Below are 23,192 nucleotides of genomic sequence, written 5' to 3'. Positions count from 1 at the left end.
AGCGGTGAGGATGCTAGCGCCATCTGTCTGTGGGAGGAACACACGACCAGCAGACAGACAGGAGTGTACCTGCGACAACTGTCCTGCCTGGGTTACCAGCCCCTGGGGAAAGGTACAGACGCAGACACACACATACACACACACACACACACACACACACACACACACACACACACACACACACACACAGAGACACCCACACCTGCCCCCACACTCTCACACACACACCCACCCACACAAACACACACACACACACACACACACACACACACTCATGGACAGACACATACGAACAGACGCACCCGCACCCACACCCGCATACACAGACCACACAGACACACACAGACACCACACACACACAACTATTAGCCACAACATTACCTTTATTATCATTGACATGCATGATGGTATGGTGTCTCCTCAGTTTGAATACTGTGTACTTGATGTTCTGGGATGAAGTTGCCTCTAGATGCAGACCCAGGATCAACTTCTCCTTCCCCAACCTTAACCTTTAGTGGGGGGAAATGCTAAACTGACCCAAGATCACCGTCTAGGGCCAACTCCCCCCTACTCCATCCAATACAATTACTACAAAGAAGTCCTGAATAAAGTTGTCAGGCTGTGAAACTTTCCTTGTTTAGTATTGAGAAAACATGTTAATGACTCCATTGCCCACAGTGCTCAGGGAAATGTTTGGGTCCCACCCTCACAGTCCAGAAGAGGTCGGTGGTGTGTAGACATGTCAACGGCACCAGACACCCTGACTGTGACCCCAGAGAAAGGTAAACACACACCACAGGAGGTTGGTGGCACCTTAATTGGGGAGGATGGGCTCGTGGTAATGTCTGGAGCAGAATAGTGGAATGGCATCAAATACATCAAACACATGGTTTCCATGGTTTCCATGTGTTTGATGCCATTCCATTCGCTCCGTTCTGGCCATTATTAAGAGCCGTTCTCCCCTCAGCAACCTCCTGTGACACACACACACACACACACACACACACACACACACACACACACACACACACACGGTCTCTTTTCATCCTCTCTCGTTGACTCTCAGCTGAATCTGGTCATGAATAGCGTGGCTGTTGAACACGTTGAGGAGACTAAAATAGTTGGTTACCTTAGATTGTAAACTGTCATGGTCAAAACATATTGATTCAATGGTTGTAAAGATGGGGAGAGGTCTGTCTGTGATAAAGAGATTGTTTGACACCTCACTCCACAAAGCAAGTCCTGCAGGCTCTAGTTTTATCTTATCTTGATTATTGTCCAGTCATATGGTCAAGTGCTGCAAAGGAGGACCTAGTTAAGCAGCAGCTGGCCCAGAACAGAGTTGCACGTCTTGCTCTTCAATAATATGCATGACAGTTGAGGAATGACTGACTGCATCGCTTCTTGTTTTTATAAGAAACATGAATGTGTTGGAAATTCCAAATTGTTTGCATAGTCAACTTACACACAGCTCTGACACACACACTTACCCCACCGGACATGTCACCAGGGGTCTTTTCACAGTCCCCAGGTCCAGAATTAATTCAAGGAAATATACAGTATTATACAGAGCCATGATTTCATGGAACTCCCTTCCATCTTATATAGCGCAAGTGAACAGCAAACCTGGTTTAAAAAAACAAAAACAAAGCAACACCTCATGACACAACGCCTCTCCCCCATGTGACCTACTTGTTGTGTGTTTGTACTGACATGTATATGTAACTGATAGATGCAAACACACACACACACACACACACACACACACACACTACATGTTTATGTTTGTGAATGTCTCTTGTCTGTAATGTATTTTTCGTTATGTGTCGGTCCCCAGTAAGACTAGCTGTCTCCATTGGTGCTTTCCCCCTATCTCTATCTCTCTTTGTCTCCCTCAGACCCGTCTCAGTGCGTAACTGTTCGTCAGAGCTGTGTGACGTGCACTGGCGTGTGGGGCCGTGGCGAGCGTGCACGGCAGCCTGTGGCAGCGGGTTTCAGTCTCGCAGGGTGGACTGTGCCCACCGCAGGAGTGGCAGAACCCTGGCAGACCAACACTGCACCTGGCACAGACGCCCAGCCACCTGGCAGCATTGCAACGCCACCACCTGTGGAAGTAAGTGTGTAGTGTTTTTACCATGTTACCATATTACCCTCACTACCTTTCCTCTGACTTCTGAAGCTGTGGAATATGTCATTGGAGTGGTTTGGCATATTTTTTACTAAAGAAACATCTATTAGAAAGTGACTACGCACAAGTAAAATCCCACAAACCCTCTTTTTAACAGTCCAGACCCAAATCTATATCGACATTTACACTGATGTTGAATTTCTGCCTGAATTTGACGTAAAGCCAGACTCTTTATAATAATATGCCATTTAGCAGACGCTTTTATCCAAAGCAACTTACAGTCATGTGTGCATACATTTTTACGTATGGGTGGTCCCGGGGATCGAACCCACTACCCTGGCGTTACAAGCGCCGTGCTCTACCAATTGAGCGACAGAGGACCACTTTACTTCCTGCTACTTTTCAATGGAAATATGGAATGGGTTCCAAGTGGCACTCAATTCCCTATATACTGTAGTGCACTATTTTTGACCAGAGCCCTATAAGAGCCCTGGTCAAAAGTAGTGCACTATAAAGGAAATAGGGTGCCATTTGGGACGTAACCATGTTCTTCTGCGGGGAGAATGGATGTTATTTTATGTCAAAATGTCGAGTTTCAGCATTTAACACTTTCTCTGTTGTCTCTGTGTTTCTGTGAAGGTGAATGCAAAGACACCACCCACTACTGTGCCGTGGTGAAGAGGTTAAAGCTTTGCCCCATCGACATGTACAAGCAGAGGTGTTGTGAGTCCTGTTTACAGGAGGATGGCGCCACCTAGTGTTCTAGGAGGAAGTTGCCCCTAGACGCTGGTCTTGGGTCAGTTTTGCATTTCCTCCACTAATGGTTAAGGCTGGGAATGGGGGAGGGGAAGCTGATCCCAGATCTGTACCTAGAGGAAACTTCACCCAGGAGAGTTGAGATAGTATGGACAACAGAACTCTTGGAACCATGGATTGAGGGAGGGATGGGTGGAGGGATGGATTGAGGGAGGGATGGAGGGATGGATGGAGGGAGGGATGGATGGATTGAGGGTGGGATGGAGGGATTGAGGGAGGGATGGATGGAAGGATGGATGGATTGAGGGAGGGATGGGTGGATGGATGGATGGATGGAGGGATGGATTGTGGGAAGGAGTGCTGGAAGGAAGGAAGGAAGGAAGGAAGGAAGGAAGGAAGGAAGGAAGGAAGGAAGGAAGGAAGGAAGGAAGGAAGGAAGGAAGGAAGGAAGGAAGGAAGGAAGGAGGGAGGGAGGGATGGATGGATGGATGGATGGATTGAGGGAGGGATTGAGGGATGGATGGATGGAGGGAGGGATTGAGGGATGGATGGATGGATGGGTTGAGGGAGGGATGGAGGGATTGAGGGATTGAGGGATGGATGGATGGAGGGAGGGATTGAGGGATGGATGGATGGATGGGTTGAGGGAGGGATGGAGGGATTGAGGGATTGAGGGATGGAAGGATGGATGGAGGGATGGAGGGATTGATGGATGGATGGAGGGAGGGATGGAGGGATTGAGGGAGGGATGGAAGGATGGATGGATTGAGGGAGGGAGGGATGGAAGGATGGATGGATTGAGGGAGGGATGGAAGGATGGATGGAGGGAGGGATGGAGGGATTGAGGGAGGGATGGAAGGATGGATGGAATTTTTCGGATGACCCATCCAATGTAATTTGATGCAAGCCTCAAATCTGGACCTATGGCCTTAGAAATGTAACACTTTACCAATACTAGCTATTATCCCAATGACACATGTAACAAGTGGGTGCGAAGGCATGTGTGTAAAGTGTGTGTTGTTAACCCATTCCTAAAGGAGAGAGAGGTGTTATCTTTAAATGGCCTAGTCATTGTTTTCCACAGTAATGTGCACAGAATGGATGAATACAAGGAAAGAATGCTCTAGCAACAACACGCCAATAGAAGAAGTGGTTTATGGGGATCCTGTGTTTTATTGTTTTTAATTTATAACAAGCGCATCAATGTATGAATATACTGTACACAGTGGTGGAAAAAGTAAAAATACTTCAATAGAAAATGACTCAAGTAAAAGTGAAAGTCATCCAGTAAAATACTACTTGAGTAAAATTCTCCATTTGTATTTGGTTTTAAATATACTTAAGTATCAAAAGTAAATGTAATTTCTCAAATAAACTTAAGCATCAAGTATAAATAAATAAATAAAAGTACCATTAGACGGCACCATTAAAAAAAACAAAAATAAATTGGGATATGTATGCCCCTGGCTAGCCGTGAAAAAACACACACACACACACACACACTCAGACATCATTTACAAACAAAGCATTTGTGTTTATTGAGTCTGCCAGATCAGAGGCAGTAGAGATGACCAGGGGATGTTCTCTTGATAAGTTTGTGGATTGGAACATTTTCCTGTCCTGCTAAGCATTCAACATTTACTTTTGGTTGTCAAGGAAAATGTATGGAGTAAAAAATAAATTATTTTCTTTAGGAATAGAGTGAAGTAAAAGTAAAAAACTACTTAAGTAGTACTTCAAAGTATTTTTACTTAAGTACTTTACACCACTGACTGTACATGTACAACAGTGTAGGAACCGGTCTGGATGTGTGATACAGAATCCTATAAGACCATTCACATGTGTGAAGGCAAAGGGATGTCAGATTGTAGTGGAACGTCATTGACATAAGAAAACAACAATCTGAACCAAATAATTTGCAGTAGAACCTACTAGTCAGACAGTAGGGGGAAAAGTGGTTTCAAAATGATTTATTGGATATTGCATATTTGCCATAACAGTTAACATTCAATGTGTACGTACATTTTAAACACATTCATCGGAGTACAGTGCATACAGTAGTATGTATCATGTGAGATAATAATTGTCCACAGAAATGATCACTGTTTGGAATCAACAGGCTCTGCAGTGACCGAGAGAGGTATGGGTTGCATTCCCAATAGCACTCAATCATATTCCCTACATCTGGGGTCGGAAACAGGCGGCCCGCGCGCCAAACTCTGTTCCCAAGTATTCCCACAAATAAAAAGAGAGACGTGATCGTGTCTCAATGTAATCAAGGTATGAGATGACTGTTATTTTCCAATTCAATCAATTTTTCTGCTTGCTTGTGGTCAATTTGCATTGTACAAATTTCTATAATTCTGTTCCAGCCCCCCAACCATCCGCTCGGACAGAAATCGGCCCGTGGCTGAATCTAGTTGCCTGCCCTACATAGTACACTACTGGTCCAAAGTAGTGCACTATGTAGGGGATATGGTGCCATTTGGGACGGGCCCCTAGAGATAACAGTCATATTTCTCTGTTCTCTTTTTGAATAATGGGGTCTACTCGTTTTTAGCTATTGTTTTGGTTATCCAACCAATGTGCTGCATTGTAAAATATGTCTTGTATATACTGTGTTTTTAAGTGCAATATTGTACATTGAGAGTATGTAGATTTTTTGTGGGACTTTATTTTCTTACCTTATTTAGTTGTGTTCATAACGCCTGTTTAAAAAGACTCGATATAAACCGTACAGTACATTAATAAGCACTTGCTGTTGTTGGATCACAGGTATGTTTAATACCTTTCCCTTCTGCTTTTATTCTCATGCATTTATGTTCAATCTCTAATGTTTTGTAGATACATGTCATGTGTTTTGCAGATACATGATCAAGTGCCACTCACTCAAACAAACGCATACTGACAATAATCAATGCTACTGATATTTACGACAACATATCGATAACGTTACCATAACATTGGGTGTTGACATGGATACTGTTTGTAAAATCCTATCTGGATTGAAGGAACACCATGAAGATGTTTTTGGAACAAAACTTTTAAGTGCTCTAGAAAGACAACATACTAAGACAATAAAGACAGTTTGATCACCTGATATTCTGCTTGGTAAACTCATTATTATGACACACAGAGGGAGACATTTTCCTAGTGCAAAAGCATTATATAAAACTTTTTTCCAACAATGTGCATTATAAAGATTATTTTTGTATAGCTGTTTACTAAACTCTAGTAAAAAAATCGCCCCCTTAAAATTAAATCACACTGCAAGATTATAATGACGTTTTCGGTATGTCTTTTGCACTTTGAACAATTATTTCCCCAGAAAGTACTGCATTATGTTTGTGAATTTCAACAAATGTTTGACTGTGATGACTTTTTGCAGAATTTGGCACATGGATACACAAGGATAATTAATTGATTGATACATAAATAGTGCTTGTTTTGATTAGCCAACTATTCAATCGATCATTGATAATTACTATCAATTACTATTCAGGTAGTACCAAAATAAAATAAAAAACATAACAGACTGTTAGTTTTGCTTTAACATGCTCTTTAAGATAAAAAGCATGGGTCACCAAATATCATGGTCATACGTTATGATACCACAGCCACCGCCATGCCGGCAGCCATCTTGTTCCTGTCCTTAGACGGCAACTTCCTGTAGAACCTGTGTCCCCTGTCGTCGCTGTCCTCAAACACGAAGCCCGGCGGCGAGTCATAGCTGGCTGGACAAATGCTGATCCTACAACACAATATCATACCATTACCTGAATGATATACGATAAAATACCATACTATCTATAAGATGCGATACTTTATTGTCTGTTCTCGTGGAAAATCATCTTGCTGCAAGGTCAGCACATGATAATCATCCACAAATTCACAGAACTCACTAGCACTCGGTAAGCTTGAGGTTATAAAAGTGATTCAGTTGTACATCACAGTCATTTGTTTCATTCTGGCAGTAAAATAGCTTCACTGTTGTTCTTTTACATCTCAGTAAAGCTTTAGTGCCTGCTGGGACGTAACGGCGGATTCCAGGAGACTCCAGACTAAATGCTTGGGGGTTAACTCTGTGTGTGTCAAATCAAATCAAAATCAAATGTTTTTTGTCACGTACACCGTTTACAGCAGATATAAATGGTGCAGCGAAATGCTTAGCGTATGTGTATGTGTGTGTGTGTGTGCGTGTGTGTGTCTGTCTGTCTCCTCTTGGGGGTAACTCTGTGTGTGTGTGTTACCTCTTGGGGGTAACTCTGTGTGTGTGTTACCTCTTGGGGGTGAACTCTGTGCTGTACATGGTGCCGCCCTCCAATGGGGCATCAGTCCTCATTGGGGCGTGAGCTGGCTTGAAGCTCACACTGGGCTGCAGCTCGTGGGGTGTAAAGTGGGCCTGGATAATAGTATACAATAGAATAGAATTTCAAACAACAGCTTATAAGAATGTGACCTAGGGCCAAAGAGAGACAGGGGCTCTGCTACACTCTTAGAAAAAAAGGTGCTATCTAGAACTTAAAATGGTTCTTCTGCTATCCCCATAGGAGAACCCTTTGAAGAACCCTTTTTGGTTCCAGGTAGAACCATTTTGGTTCCAGGTAGAACCCTTTCCACAGAGAATTCTAAATGGAACCCAAAAGGGTTCTACCTGGAACCAAAAAAAGGGTTCTACCGGGAACCAAAAAGGGTCCTCCTATGGGGACTGCAGAAGAACCCTTTTGGAACCCTTTTTTTCTAAAAGTGTAGATACTTGAGCAGTGTCTCAAAGAACACCCTTAACACACCCATATCTGGCCAAAACTAGTGCACTACATGGAGGCGGTACTGGGAACTGGCTGGTGATTTCAGATGGTAGGCACTATAGTATCTCCTATTGTTGTGTCCTTCCGCAGGGCACTTAGCCCCTAAAACAACTCCAGAGGTGCTACAATGTAGCTGACCCTGTGCTCCTCCCAGAATGATGTTTCTATAGGCAGGGTGTGATTTGAGATTTGCCCTGGCATGCCAGTGGAAACAGAAACGTCTTGAATGACCTTGAAGGTGGAGAGGTGGTCCATCCGTCCGGTGGCTCTCTCCATCTCCTCAGGCTTCTTGATCATGGCCTGTCTCTTGACCTCCCAAGGCTGGTAGTCATCTCTCATGGTGGTGCAGACCTGGAGGTAGTGGGGTGGGAATGTTCATTGTGATGCTACGATAAACGTACCCCAAAAAATCCCAACCCACCCGGTTCTTGAAATTAGTAACAAAACATTCAATCATATTCATGTGCTGTTGAATTAATATCCCAAGAATTTGACAGCATACAATTTAGTGAACAATATAACTATAATATTACATTAGAACGTCCATAGGCGATACATATAAGTACAACAACATAACCGTTCAGCGATATATCAGTCCAGTGATAATAGACTGATATGTGGACCCATCCCTACCTGGAAGGGAGCTGATGACTTGTTGGGCCGATTGAAGGGCTTGGCGGAGATGAAGGGCTGGATGTTGTGTCGGACGTAGTCTGCACCAGACGTGGTGCTCATGTCCATGTGCTCTGTGGGGCTGACGTACTGCAGGCTCTTGCGCAGCTGAGGCAGGGACACGGGCCACTGCTGGAAACGCTCCGTAAACTCTGTGCTGCTCTGAAACGGAATGTCAGACGTCACCTAGGAACAGAGTAGAGTGGGATAGAGTAGAATAGAGGTTTATTGTTCACCCTGAGATGGACATTTGCCTTTGGTTTCACCTCACAAGTACAGTAACATACATCAACTCACCAGATAATCACATTGAACATAAAAACACATGGGACGTTCAAACAATACTAGACATCTATCTTGACTCTGCACTTCATTACAGAGATTTTTTACATTTGACATTTTAGTCATTTAGCAGACGCTTTTATCCAGAGCGACTTACAGGAGCAATTAGGGTTAAGTGTCTTGCTCAAGGGCACATCAACAGATTTCACCTAGTCAGCTTGTGGATTCAAACCAGCAACCTTTTGGTTACTGGCCCAACCTCTTAACCGCTACCCAGAGATATTCCACCAACCACTGGTTACTAATGGCCAAATACCAGTTGACGTTATCACTGGCCCAGAAAAGATAAGCAAAGATGAGTTAGTGAGATATTAATCTGGGTTAACCCAGCACTAAAATCCTGTGTAATTTGGTCAGATGCTCGATTACGTAGTCTGTCCACGAGAGACTAGTGAGATATCATTAAACACAGCATTACCTTTCCAGGGTTAGGCTTATAGCTCTGGGGCAGCTGTCCTGGCAGGCCCTGGTAGTCTCTTCGGTTGGTGGTAAGATCTTGTAAGGGCTGGCTACTGGGTCTATAGGGCTCTGGAGCCTTCACCCAGCGCGCCTCCAGAGGGTGGGGCACATAGCACTGCTGGTTACTGGTCACGCAATCGAAGGGGGCATCGGACATTTTGGGGCTACTGGAGGGTTTGAAGCTCTCCCTGGGGGCCAGGCCTCGGGTGAGGAAGTCGTCCTGGAAGGTGGTGTGGCCGTCGAACTTGGCGTCTGGAGGGTGGTAGCTCAGGTCGGGTTTCTTCAGCTCCCGCTTGCACATCTCCCACTGTCGGAAATCCTCTGGAGGTGAAACATTAAGAATGATTTTTAAGTGTTCATTTTGGTAATAACCATAGTTTATTTATAGAGCTCATTATTGTTGTTATGATGTAATTTTAATGTATAAAAGATCCCATAGAAATTGCAGTGTATTAATTTTAAAAGCAAATATTTATTATACAGTGCCTTCGGAAAGTATTCAGACCCCTTGACTTTTTCCACATTTTGTTACGTTACAGCCTTAAATAAAACAATTTCCTCAGCAATCTACACATAATACCCCATAATGACAAAGCGAAAACAATTTTTTACTAATTAAAAAACTGTAGTATTCAGACCCTTTGCTATGAGACTCGAAATTGAGCTCAGGTGCATCCTGTTTCCATTTATCATTTACATCCTTGAGATGTTTCTACAACTTGATTGGAGTACATGTGGTAAATTAAATTGATTGGACATGATTTGGAAAGGCACACACCTGTCTATATAAGGTCCCACAGTTGACAGTGCATGTCAGAGCAAAGACCAAGCCATGAGGTCGAAGGAATTGTCCGTAGACCTCCGACACAGGATTGTGTCGTGGCACAGATCTGGGGAAGGATACCAAAACATTTCTGCAGCATTGAAGGACCCGAAGAACACAGTTGCCTCCATCATTTTTAAATGGAAGAAGTTTGGAACCACCAAGACTCTTCCTAGAGCTGGCCGCCCGGCCAAACTGAGCAATCAGGCGAGAAGGGCCTTGGTCAGGGAGGTGACCAAGAACCCGATGGTCACTCTGACAGAGCTCTAGAGTTCCTCTGTGGAGATGGGAGAACCTTCCAGAAGGACAACCATCTCTGCAGCACTCCACCAATTAGGCCTTTATGGTAGAGTGGCCAGAGGGAAGCCACTCCTCAGTAAAAGGCACATGACAGCCAGCTTGGAGTTTGCCAAAAGGCACCTAAAGACTCTCAGACCATGAGAAACAAGATTCTCTGATCTGATGAAACCAAGATTGAACTATTTGGCCTGAATGCCAAGCGTCACATCTGGAGGAAACCTGGCACCATCCCTACGGTGAAGCATGGTGGAGACAGCATCATGCTCTGGGGATTTTTTTCAGTGGCAGGGACTGGGAGACTAGTCAGGATGGAGGGAAAGATGAACGGAGCAAAGTACTGAGAGATCCTTGATGAAAACCTGCTCCAGAGCGCTCAGGACCTCAGACTGGGGCGAAGGTTCACCTTCCAACAGGACAACGACTCTAAGCACACAGCCAAGACAACGCAGGAGTGGCTTCGGGACAAGTCTCTGAATGTCCTTGAGTGGCCCAGCCAGAGCCCGGACTTGAACCTGATCGAACATCTCTGGAGAGACCTGAAAATAGCTGTGCAGCGACGCTCCCCATCCAACCTGATAGAGCTTGAGAGGATCTGCAGAGAAGATTGGGAGAAACTCCCCAAATACAGGTGGCTGTAATCGCTGCCAAAAGTGCTTCAACCAAGTATTGAGTAAAGGGTCTGGATACTTATGTAAATGTGATATTTTTGTTTTTTTTAAATAAATTAGCAATTACCATTTTTGCTTTGTCATTATGGGGTATTGTGTGTAGATTGATGAGGGGGAAAAAAAACAATTTAATCAATTTTAGAATAAGGCTGTAACCTAACAAAATGTGAAAAAAGTCAAGAGGTCTGAATACTTTCCGAAGGCACTGTATATTACTAAAATAAGGGTCACTGTGCGGTCCCACTTGTAGAAATGTGTAATGTGTAATATGTGTGGTATGTCATCAAACAACGCAGAATAGCTCACCTTTGTAAGTAGGCACTGTATCCATTTTGTGCCCTGTTGCACGTATCCTCTCCCTGGGTCTGGAAGGGGCGAAGGGGTGGACCTCATAAAGGGTGTAGTCTTGTTTGTAGGTGGTCCCCAGATCTATGTCTCCAGGTTTGGGTTTGTACTCCGCCTGCTGTTTCCCCGGTCGTCGAGTCACCTCGTAGGGAATAAAGTCAGTCCTATGGGGAGAGAGAGAGAGCGAGAGAGCGAGAGAGCGAGAGAGAGAGAGAGCGAGAGAGAGAGAGAGAGAGAGAGAGAGAGAGAGAGAAACACCAGTCTTTTTAATTCATTTGGTATTGAGACCTTTGTGGATAACTCCTGATTAATATAGTTAGTGATATCTACATAAGAGATTGACCGTGGAATATGGAATCGGCGCGACTTTTAGAGACCACTTAAATTGTATATTTTCCAAAATCCCATCAAAACCTCACGGCTTGCATGAGGGGTGTGTGTGTGTGGTGTGTGTGTGTGTGTGTGTGTGTGTGTGTGTGCCTCAAAGGGCTTTGCATTAAATGAGAGTGGTTGAAGAGCAGAAGATTGACACAATCTCAAATAGCACCTCATTCCCTTACTTTTGGTAGTACACTACTTTTGTCCCCTGGCCTATGTGGCATTCCTGGCCAAAAGTAGTGTACTTTAAAGGGATTCATGTTTCATTAGGGTGTGATCCCTGTCAAAGTGTTTACTTGAATGTAGTAGTTCCATCCATTCTCCCCTGGTCACCGTGGTTAACAGGCTTGGGTTTCAGGCTCTGGGGCGGGTTGTATCCTCCATAGGCGGGGTACTTCTCTGTGTACTCTGTCAGGACACATGTCTTATTGGGCTTTCCATACAGAGCTGCGGGCCGGTGGGGGCAGCGGTGGCGTCTAGACAGAGGGCAAAGTTCAAAACTTTATTTTACTGAAAGTGCTCTATCTTGAAATCTTGACTGCTGTGCTGACATGCATTAACAGTGGACTAATTACCATAATACTAATAGAGTGTAGTATTCATTTACAATGAAATGATGGTGACTGGCAGTAAGTTGGGCTAGTTATGTGGCATGCCACCCTACACTTAGAAAGAGCATCATCTGAATGAAGGAACAGACAAGTCATCTTAACTCCTTCAGGTGCAGAATGGAAACCAGCAGGCTGGGTGTGAGCAATTATCTACCTGGTTATCCAATGCAATGAATGTGTACTGACTGAGCTCAGTGTGAATTCTTTAAAAGAATGCCCGACTTGTATTTCATCTTAGATTAACAGACATCTAACTCAATATGATGTATCAGCCATGCATTTCTACTGTATCTATGGTGACATACCAGGCATAGTAGCATAATTAATTCACATGGTCAGAATCAGAATCAGAAAAAATAATATTGCATTCACTGACCTATGTGAAAGGCTTATGAAAACATTGTACAACAATCACATGATCATAAAAAAATACGGAACTTGAATAAACTGACAACTGTAATCAATAGAACACCAATGTCGGAAATGTGGGCTACATTTTTACAATGACTGCTGTGGATTTCGCATAGGCTCAAATCGTTTCAGGGCAATAAGAAATGCACTAGTTTCTATGTAACCATGGGCATTGTCTTTACTCAGGACAGGGAGTGTCTGTGTGCAAGTGACATAGCTAGCTACAGATAGGCCTACAGATCTAAATAAAGCCAGACAAGTCTCCTTGTATTGGTGAAATGACAAATGTAGCTAGACTATGCAAAAAAGCAAATCGTAGCTATGTTCGCACCTACGTAGCTAGGATACTTTTTATTCCGTTAGTCATTAGTGCAACTAGATTTTTCTGCGCAAGATATGTTTTTCCATGCCTTGGCATTGGACAACTTGGCAAAATGGCAAAAGTGTCTATTTGTTTTGTCGCTGAATAGTCCTATTATTGTGACAGTAAATTTGTGACGCTTTACAATGCCATATGGGTCATTCTAAGAACCTCAGAATTTCTAGTTTTGTAGCTAGAGGAATGCCGAATGGATTGGACAGAGTTTTTACAACAGTGATTTATAATGAATGTCAGTGGATAATATAAATACAGCATAATATAAATACAGTATTTGCCATTTTAATGTCAACTCCATGCACTACTTGGCATAGGGGTGTCAATTCATGGGTTAGTCAACCCTACATCAACGCATGAGAATAACTTATTTACACACAAACTTGTGTAAACACTGGCAATCTCATGAATATTATCATACATGTTTACTAGAATAAATCAAGACATCCTCCTTACCCACAGCTGCAGATCTCACATATGCATAGCCGTTTCATCTCTTTGAGGGGGCGAGTGCTGTTCGTGTCTCTTTCCCCTGCAATCCCACAAACACCGCCCGACAGCTCCGTCCTTAATATGCCTCAGTGGACAGCTCGCGCTAAAGTTTGCAGTTCTGTTTCTATGGAAGCAACACGTTACCCCAGCAACTGCTGAGCTTCCTAGTAACGACGTAACGTACTACGTCATTTACACAGCGGCGTCAATGTTTTACGTATTGTTCCGGCCAAACAACGTGAGTGAGTTGTGTGCGTCCACGTTTGTGTTTTATGTGACTTTTGTCGCATAATATTGAGATTTCTTATATGATATGGTGATTTATTTTAGGTAATGAATCATATGTATAGTAATATAGTACTTTGTATAGTTATATACTACTTTGTATAGCACGCTAATATTGGTGTCCACGTTTCTTTTAGCTGAGTGCAGCATATTGTAAAAGACTAACGTTAGAGGTTGCAGGTACATAGCACGCACCTTTTGTATTGGTGTCATTCAGAATGGTGGTGTGTTGCTGTCTTACTAACTAACTTTGCTGTGTTGACAGCACTGGCACTGACCAGATAGGTAGCTAACTGACGTTAGTTATCAGTATTTATAGCAGTAGCTAGCTAGCTAGGTAATAGTTACAGTACTAGAGGATATCTCCAAACGTTTGTTTCCTCGCCTGATGTATTAGCTAGTCCAAAGCAGTCAAACATGGGACACACAAGTTTGGATAAGATCAAAGCACTACAGAAGAATCCTGCCAACGTCAGGAACCTGTGCATTCTGGCACACGTGGACCATGGTAGGTTCCATTGACTACAGTTTATTGACCTGATTATTGAAAATGTTGCACGAGATATTACTGTACAGGGCCATGATGACAGTTGTTGTTTGCAAGCATGACCATTTGTAGTGACACTCCATTCATATCCACCACAATCTATTTTGCAGGCAAAACAACTCTGGCAGATAGCTTGGTGGCGAGCAATGGCATTATATCAAGTCGCTTAGCCGGAAAGGTTAGTATGACTTTATCTCAATCATCTGTGGTGGGATTATCCTTGTCATACTACTGTAGCCAGACTTTGTTATTTTGCCCTCTTGCTAATCTATTTCTGTGTCCCTGACCTATACATTGATCATGTATACATATGTGTTCTGATATTGTTGATGTTGTTTATGTCTTAGCTGAGGTACCTGGACAGCCGGGAGGATGAGCAGATCCGAGGGATCACGATGAAGTCCAGCGCTATCTCACTGCACTATGCTGCTGGTAAGACACCACAGTAGGAACATGTTGACTTGGATACGTTGAGTCCTGTTGAGAGGCGGACTACTTGTGTGTAAAGTCTCCGTCTAATTGACCCTTGAGTGTGTATGTGCCTGCCTGCCCGTCTGCCCGTCTGTCTGCCCGTCTGTATGTCTGTCTGTCTGTCTGTCTGTCTGTCTGTCTGTCTGTCTGTCTGTCTGTCTGTCTGTCTGTCTGTCTGTCTGTCTGTCTTGTGCTTATGTGTATGTGTTTGTCTCAGGGGAGAAGGACTATCTGATCAACTTGATTGACTCGCCGGGCCATGTGGACTTCTCGTCTGAGGTGTCCACCGCCGTCAGACTATGTGACGGGGCCATTGTCATCGTAGATGCTGTGGAGGGAGTTTGTCCACAGGTAAGGCAATTACAGGCAGTGGCTGTGTCCCAAATGCCCTTTCTAGGGCCCTGGTCAAAAATAGTGCACTATATAGTGAATAGGGTGGGATTTTGGACACATAACGTACTTAGGTTATAGCCTAACCACATGTTCTCCACTGGTTCTGCGTTAAACAATGTTACATTAAATGGTTTAATGGAATGGGGCACCCAGCCCATCCACACTTTATCATTCAGGGTTTTTTCTGTTTGCATTTTTAAGCCAATTTCCTGCAATTCTACAAATTTCTCCATGGAGCTGAGAGAAAATGTGGCAGTTTTAAAGTTCATTTCCTGAGATTCTACATATTCTACCATGGAGCTGAGTGAAAATGTTGCAGTTTTAAAGCTAATTCCCTGCAATTCTATGCATTTTGCCATGTTTTTCAATACTGCTAAAATAAAATTCTCCCTGACTGTCTAGCTTTTATTTTGGTGGTTGTTAGTTCTCAAAGATTATATTATTTAAAAAAAGATATACGTCCATTATGTTTTTTCCAATTTTATATCTGGTTTTAGACGTTTAAGTACACTTAAAGTGTTTTTCCATCCCGAAAATGTATTTTTAAAAATATATGCGTAGGCGGCCCGCCCAAGGATTTCAGTGGCAGAAAAATCCCTGTCATTGTTTTGGAATGTAATATTAAATCATATTTGTGGCTCTACTTTCTCAACTTCATGGCATTTTTGTTTTGTCTTTGTTGGCGTGAGACTACTCAGTGTATCAGTGTTGTGATGATGTTTCTCTGGTGTGTGTGTGTGTGTGTGTCCGGGTCTCTGTGTGTGTGTGTGTGTGTGTGTGTGTGTGTCCATTTGTGTGTGTGTGTGTCTGTGTCTGTCCGTTTTTGTGTGTGTGTATCTGTGTGTGTGTGTCCGTCCGTGTTTGTTTGTTTGTCTATCCATCTGTAGACCCAAGCAGTGCTGCGTCAGGCGTGGCTGGAGAACATCAGGCCTGTGCTGGTGATCAACAAGATTGACCGGCTCATCTTGGAGCTGAAGCTCACCTCTCAGGAAGCCTACTCACACCTGCAGAAGATTCTAGAACAGGTGAGTCCCTCACCTCTAAAGACAAGTGTTATTAGTATAAAAAAAACGTGAGACAGAATCTGGATATCTGCCATATAGGTAGTACACAACTAATTGCCCTTGAGGGGTAAGTTGAATTCAACTGAACTGAAACGAACTGAACTGAATTGAATGTACTCTGTTTTCGGTTAAGGAATCGGTTATAACAGAGAAATGTTCTGGAACGTGTATGATTCTTATAATAGAGAAGTGGACTATATTCTAACATTAAGTCACTTTTCCCTCCTCACAGGTGAATGCAGTGACAGGCTCTCTGTTTACCTCCAAAGTGCTGGAGGACCGTGCGGTGAAAGAGGAACGGGCGGAGGAAGATAAGGAGGAGGGGGACGTCAAGCCTGCTGAGTGTCTCGGGTCAGAGCAGATGTACGACTGGAGCGCCGGCCTGGAGGATTCGGACGACTCCCAGCTCTACTTCTCTCCAGACCAGGGGAATGTGGTCTTCGCCAGTGCCATAGACGGATGGGGCTTCAGGTGGGTCCTGGGTTATATGCAGGTTATACACACAGTAGCTAAACGTTTTGCAACGGAGAACAAAAACAAGCATTTCTTATTGGACATGTTCAGTTTAGGAGGTAGTCTCTCCCCTTTTGGGCCTGTTTGCTCCTGTTTGGTTCCTAGTGAAAAGGACCCTGGGCTGGCTGCCGGTCCTCTGTTAAGGTCTTGTGCGTCTGTAGCCTGGGGTCTGTTCAGAAGGGTACACCGAAGCAAAACGTTTTGAATCGGAAAACAACAATAATCTTTTCTTATTGGACAATTTCCTCACTGTTTCATCCCATTGCAAAGAGTGTTTTCCCTATTGGAAATTAACCTGGTTAGAAAATCAATCCCCAGTCCCAACCTTTCACTTGACACTTCCTAATGCTGCTTCTTAGATCCTGATGAATTATATAGTAAGCAATGCTGCTTCTTAGATCCTGATGAATTATATAGTAAGCAATATACAGTGGTTTGCGAAAATATTCAACCCCCTTGGCATTTTTCCTATTTTGTTGCCTTACAACCTGGAATTAAAATTGATTTTTTTGGGGTTTGTATAATTTGATTTACACAACATGCCTACCACTTTGAAGATGCAAAATATGTTTTATTGTCAAACAAACAAGAAATAAGACAAAAAAACAGAACTTGAGCGTACAAAACTATTCACCCCCCCAAAGTCAATACTTTGTAGAGCCACCTTTTGCAGCAATTACAGCTGCAAGTCTCTTGGGGTATGTCTCTATAAGCTTGGCACATCTAGCCACTGGGATTTTTGGCCATTCTTCAAGACAAAACTGCTCCAGCTCCTTCAAGTTGGATGGGTTCCGCTGGTGTACAGCAATTTTTAAGTCATACCACAGATTCTCAGTTGGATTGAGGTCTGGGCTTTGACTAGGCCATTCCAAGACATTTAAATGTTTCCCCTTAAACCACTCGAGTGTTGCTTTAGCAGTATGCTTAAGGTCATTGTCCATCATTCCTTCAATTCTGACCAGTTTCCCAGTCCCTGCCGATGGGAAAACATCCCCACAGCATGATGCTGCCACCACCATGCTTCACTGTGGGGATGGTGTTCTCGGGGTGATGAGAGGTGTTGGGTTTGCGCCAGACATAGCGTTTTCCTTGATGGCCAAAAAGCTCAATTTTGGTCTCATCTGACCAGAGTACCTTCTTCCATATGTTTGGGGAGTCTCCCACATGCCTTTTGGCGAACTCCAAACGTGTTTGCTTATTTTTTTCTTTAAGCAATGGCTTATTTCTGGCCACTCTTCCGTAAAGCCCAGCTCCGTGGAGTGTAAAAGCTTAAAGTGGTCTTATGGACAGATACTCCAATCTCCGCTGTGGAGCTTTGCAGCTCCTTCAGGGTTATCTTTGGTCTCTTTGTTGCCTCTCTGATTAATGCCCTCCTTGCCTGGTCCTTGAGTTTTGTTGGGCGGCCCTCTCTTGGCAGGTTTGTTGTGGTGCCATATTCTTTCCATTTTTTAATAATGGATTTAACGGTGCTCCGTGGGTTGTTAAAAGTTTTGGATATTTTTTTATAACCAAACCCTGATCTGTACTTCTCCACAACTTTGTCCCTGACCTGTTTGGAGAGCTCCTTGGTCTTCATGGTGCCGCTTGCTTGGTGGTGCCCCTTGCTTAGTGGTGTTGCAGACTCTGGGGCCTTTCAGAACAGGTGTATATATACTGAGATCATGTGAAAGATCATGTGACGCTTAGATTGCACACAGGTGGACTTTATTTAACTAATTATGTGACTTCTGAAGGTAATTGGTTGCACCAGATCTTATTTAGGGTCTTCATAGCGAAGGGGGTGAATACATATGCACGCACCACTTTTCCGTTATTAATTTTTTAGAATTTTTTGAAACAAGTTATTTTTTTAATTTCACTTTAAATTACAGGTTGTAATGCAACAAAAATAGGAAAAACCCCAAGGGGGATGAATACTTATGCAAGGCACTGTAGTGTAAACTCCTATTAGACTAGTAGAGGACAGAACTACTTACACCTAATACCTCATATTTCAGAAATACAGTGCATTCGGAAAGTATTCAGACCCCTTGACTTTTTCCACATTTTGTTACGTTACAGCCTTAAATAAAACAATTTCCTCAGCAATCTACACACGATACCCTATAATGACAAAGCGAAAACATTCATTTTTTTAAACTAAAAAAACTGAAATACCTTATTTACATAAGTATTCAGACCCTTTGCTATGAGACTTGAAATTTAGCTCTGGTGCATCCTGTTTCCATTGATCATCCTTGAGATGCTTCTACAACTTGATTGGAGTCCACCTGTGGTAAATTCAATTGATTGGACATGATTTGGAAAGGCACACACCTGTCTATATAGAACCTTCCAGAAGAACAAAAATAATTTAATCAATTTTAGAATAAGGCTGTAACGTAACAAAATGTGGAAAAAGTAAAGGTGTCTGAATACTTTCCGAATGCACTGTATATGGGGCCATCAATACGTGTCTAGGGAGTTGATGTCAGGTATTTGGTTATTGTTGAAATGTCCACTAGGTGGGGCTTTTGCCTTAGCTTTCAGAACCTTTTGCTGAGAACAGATGAGACCAAAATCGTGGAACGGAGGGTATGATTCTGCATGACTGCAATTCATGTAGAAATCTAAATAATCAGCTGAGTAGGAAGAGAACTGTAGCCCTTGTTCACATAACAGTCAAAACATCTTAAACCCAATGTAATGATATTTCATCCTAGCCAGCCTGTACATTCTTATGTCCCTCCAATCAGGTCAGTGCTCTGCTAGCAAGGTGTTTAATGTTCTCCCCCATGCTACAGAGCAGTCACATAATAGCTACTGCAGACAGACTAGACTGTATGCTTTATAGTCATTGTATGTCATTAGTATGTCTGTTTTATATAGGAGGACACAGATACCTTGTTTTGAGGGCAGCTGGGGCTCTAGGATCTATAAACGAACCAATGAAGTCACTGGTATTCAGTGGAAGCTGTGTTGACCGACACCCATTCAAGTGACCCATTGCTATTTTTTTGCCTAAAAAGCTCTGTTTGGACTACTTAAAAAACATATCACTGAAACCTCAGGGAATTACAAACAGGCATAGATTTCAAATGTTCAATGCAGGCTATTGTCAGCGAAGATATCTGTCAAACTATAACCCAAATCAAAGAGACTGAAGCATAATGGAGGGGGGAAAAGTTGATAAATGACTGTGGTGTTTTGCTTTTTTGTTGTTGGTCTTTTCCAGCATTAGCAGCTTTGTGTGTTTCTTGTAGTATCCAGCAGTTTGCCCAGATCCACAGCAAGAGGATGGGCATCAGGACTGAGGTGCTCCTGAAGACCCTCTGGGGAGACTTCTACCTCAATGCTAAAGCCAAGAAGATCATGAAGGGAGCTCAGGTAAGACCAATGCAAACATTCTACCACGGTAATGAATGCTAAGCGTTGCATCCCAAATGGCACCCTATTTTATTTAAATGGCACCCTATTTTATTTATAGTGCTATACTTTTGACCAAGGCCCATAGGGCTCTGGTCAAAAGTAGTGCACTATATAGGGAATATGCTGCCATTTGGGACAGTAGCCGTGTCCGAAATCTGTCTTGCCTACCTCTTACTAAAACTTCATACTGTGTACTAATCATACTACATACTATTAAGAACGAAATGTTTAGTAAAAACGTATGCAGTAAGCAACAAATATCAACATACTAGGCTCATCCATACTGAGAAAGCTTCATCTGATGCACAATTGGGTTGTTCCCCGCCATTTGTTCATTTTTGTACTGCACGTGATCTTATCTGATTATCAGCTGTTGTCAAACACACGTTGGTCTGAGAGGAGCATTCTCTTCCTCAATGCTATGCAGCAAATTCTTCTAGATGAAAAGACTAAATGAGTATGACATCCTGACATTTAAATCATACTACATTTTCAACATTTCACATACTATAAAACGTTCTATTTTCACATACCCAATCAGAGTACTATTTAGAACACAAGTACGGGTATTTGGACAGGCCCATGGACTAAGTGTTGCAGCTGTATGGTGCTAATGGATTCCACTTTATAGTACTAAAGCCACTCTGTTGCAGACTCCCACTCAGAACCACACTAGCTTCTGACCCTTCTGGCTGCATTAGCCATTAGCCTCCAGCGCTAGCTAGTAGACTATGGAGTGGGCAGCACCATAAGCCCTCGGTTACCAGTCTGTTGTTTGTTGTTACGTGTTGGCCCTTGAATTGTCCTTATGTTCATTATTAACATCCAGTAGTGACTCCGTCCAGTACACTAACTTCTAAAGGTCCAAAAAAACCTTTATTTTGAGCATTTGTAATTTGTTGTGTTCATTTGGTCGTGCAGTGGGAGTCTGGGAGAGACTACCATAATGAACATACATTACACACAGACTGTCACATTCTCAGACTGATCAATATAATCTTTCTTCCACTATAGAACAGAGTAGACTCATCAACACACACACACACACACACACACACAGTCCAACCTTCAGTCTGTCCCATTGATTTTCAGTCCATAGAAAGTGGATAACAGAGCTTTTAGTGTAGCCAGTAGCCAGTCCTTTCAGAGAGATGAAGGACATAACATGCGTCCCAAATGGCACCATATTCCCTTTATAGTGCACTACTTTTGACCAGGGCCCATAGGGAATAGAATGCTTGCTTTGAGTGCTATGGAGGTTTGACTGCATATTATATATTTAAGCCATGTCCTACATTCGGTGACACAGGGTCATATTTGGATTGGAGCACTTTTAGAACGCGAGTGGTTTTACAGTACTGGAGCTGAGAGGCTGGACGGGTTGACCTATGTGCTGGTGCGTGTGTGTGTGTGTGTGCGCGTGCATGAGTGTGTGTGTGTGCGCCTAGGCACTTTGGTGTGTGTGTGTGTGTGTGTCCACTCAGTGCACTTGGTGAGAAACAGCACTGTGTGTGCCTCTTCAGAGCTTTCATAATACCACATTGTAGCCTATTTGTTGGTATAGCCAGCTATTAACGCCAGTACACCACGTCTGTAGTGCACTATATACAGGATATGGTGCCATTTGGGACGCACCCAGAGTGAAGAAAATAGTGCATAAATCCAATCAATGATTATCCGTCTAGATAAGAGCAAGCAACGGTTTGAATGTTTCTGAAAGATCAATTTTCTCACTAGTCCTCCTCTTCCCTCTCCAGGCCAAAGGAAAGAAGCCTCTGTTTGTTCAGCTCGTCCTGGACAACGTATGGAGTTTATATGACGCTGTCGTTACCAGACGGTAAGGGATGCACATCTCTGATGATGTGATCTCTATCTCAAATCTTATCAATCTCTATTCAGTTTTTATTTCCTCCTTGTTTAATGTTGAAGTGTGTATGAAGATGGGCGGCGCACAATTAGTTCAGCGTCGTCCAAGGTAGGGGAGGGTTTGGCCGGCAGGGACATCTCCCGAGTGGTGCAGTGGTCTAAGGCACTGCATCGCAGTGCTAGCTGTGCCACTAGAGATCCTGGTTCGAATCCAGGCTCTGTCGTAGCCGGCCGCGACCGGGAGACCCATGGGGCGGCGCACAATTGGCCAAGCGTCGTCCAGGGTAGGGGAGGGAATGGCCGGCAGGGATGTAGCTCAGTTGGTAGAGCATGGCGTTTGCAACGCCAGGGTTGTGGGTTCGATTCCCACGGGGGGCCAGTATAAAAAAAATATGTATGCACTCACTAACTGTAAGTCGCTCTGGATAAGAGCGTCTGCTAAATGACTAAAATGTAAAAACAATTTGGGTTCGTTTCCCACGGGGGGCCAGTATGATTTTTTTTAAATAAAAAAATACATGTATGCATTCACTAACTGTAAGTCGCTCTGGATAAGAGCGTCTGCTAAATGACCTAAATGTAAAATGTAAATGTAAGATGAAGTGCTTTTGAGATGTGAATGATGACGTACGTGTACTCTCTCTGTCTCTCTCTCTCTCTCCTCTCAGAGATAAGGAGAAGACAGAGAAGATGATGATGTCACTAGGTGTTAAGGTGATGACCAGAGACTCCCGTCACTCCGACCCCAAAGTCCTCCTCTCTGCCATCTGCAGCCAGTGGCTCCCCGTCTCACAGGCTGTACTCTGTATCCTACCTCTGGATGTAAGGGCGGGGGTAGGGAAGGGTGAGGTGTGTGTGTGCCTGTCTGTCTTTGTTTGTGTGTGTGTGCTTCCTTAACCCTGTGCCCCAGCCATGGTGTGTGATAAGCTGCCCAGTCCGTTGGACATGACCTCTGAGAGAATAGAGAGACTGATGAGTGTGGGAGCACGCAGGTTCCACTCACTACCCCTGCAGACCCAGGAGCTGAAGACAGGTGAGACACACACACACATACTCTGCAGTTGCAGAAATGTTGG

The 23,192-nt window shown here is 43.5% G+C and overlaps 2 protein-coding genes across 2 annotated transcripts in view; one reads left to right on the top strand and one right to left on the bottom strand.

Annotated features, from left to right (window-relative positions):
• Nucleotides 1-6,487: 6,487 nt before the first annotated feature.
• Nucleotides 6,488-13,571, bottom strand: LOC311125847 (stabilizer of axonemal microtubules 2-like; the record flags this gene model as incomplete). Its single annotated transcript, XM_084199876.1, has 8 exons — nucleotides 6,488-6,635; nucleotides 7,165-7,286; nucleotides 7,924-8,043; nucleotides 8,326-8,550; nucleotides 9,125-9,486; nucleotides 11,263-11,465; nucleotides 11,976-12,155; nucleotides 13,534-13,571. The coding sequence occupies 8 exons, from the start codon at nucleotides 13,569-13,571 to the stop codon at nucleotides 6,488-6,490; spliced, it is 1,398 nt and encodes a 465-aa protein (XP_084056002.1).
• Nucleotides 13,572-14,208: 637 nt separating this feature from the next.
• LOC311125846 (elongation factor-like GTPase 1) overlaps nucleotides 14,209-23,192 on the top strand; it is a 95,023-nt gene continuing 86,039 nt past the window's right edge. Inside the window, exons 1-10 of the mRNA XM_084199875.1 lie at nucleotides 14,209-14,362; nucleotides 14,512-14,579; nucleotides 14,749-14,833; nucleotides 15,090-15,223; nucleotides 16,153-16,290; nucleotides 16,562-16,800; nucleotides 20,085-20,208; nucleotides 22,008-22,087; nucleotides 22,785-22,921; nucleotides 23,027-23,149. Coding sequence (XP_084056001.1) covers nucleotides 14,272-14,362; nucleotides 14,512-14,579; nucleotides 14,749-14,833; nucleotides 15,090-15,223; nucleotides 16,153-16,290; nucleotides 16,562-16,800; nucleotides 20,085-20,208; nucleotides 22,008-22,087; nucleotides 22,785-22,921; nucleotides 23,027-23,149 — 1,219 coding nt within the window. The 5' untranslated portion in view covers nucleotides 14,209-14,271. The remainder of the gene's footprint in view (nucleotides 14,363-14,511; nucleotides 14,580-14,748; nucleotides 14,834-15,089; nucleotides 15,224-16,152; nucleotides 16,291-16,561; nucleotides 16,801-20,084; nucleotides 20,209-22,007; nucleotides 22,088-22,784; nucleotides 22,922-23,026; nucleotides 23,150-23,192) is intronic.

Source organism: Coregonus lavaretus (assembly GCF_964263955.1).
Source record: "Coregonus lavaretus genome assembly, contig: HAP1_SCAFFOLD_1280, whole genome shotgun sequence".
NCBI classification, from domain to species: domain Eukaryota; kingdom Metazoa; phylum Chordata; class Actinopteri; order Salmoniformes; family Salmonidae; genus Coregonus; species Coregonus lavaretus.
Note: the sequence above shows the minus strand (reverse complement) of the source record. Positions and strands in the feature narration are given on the sequence as shown.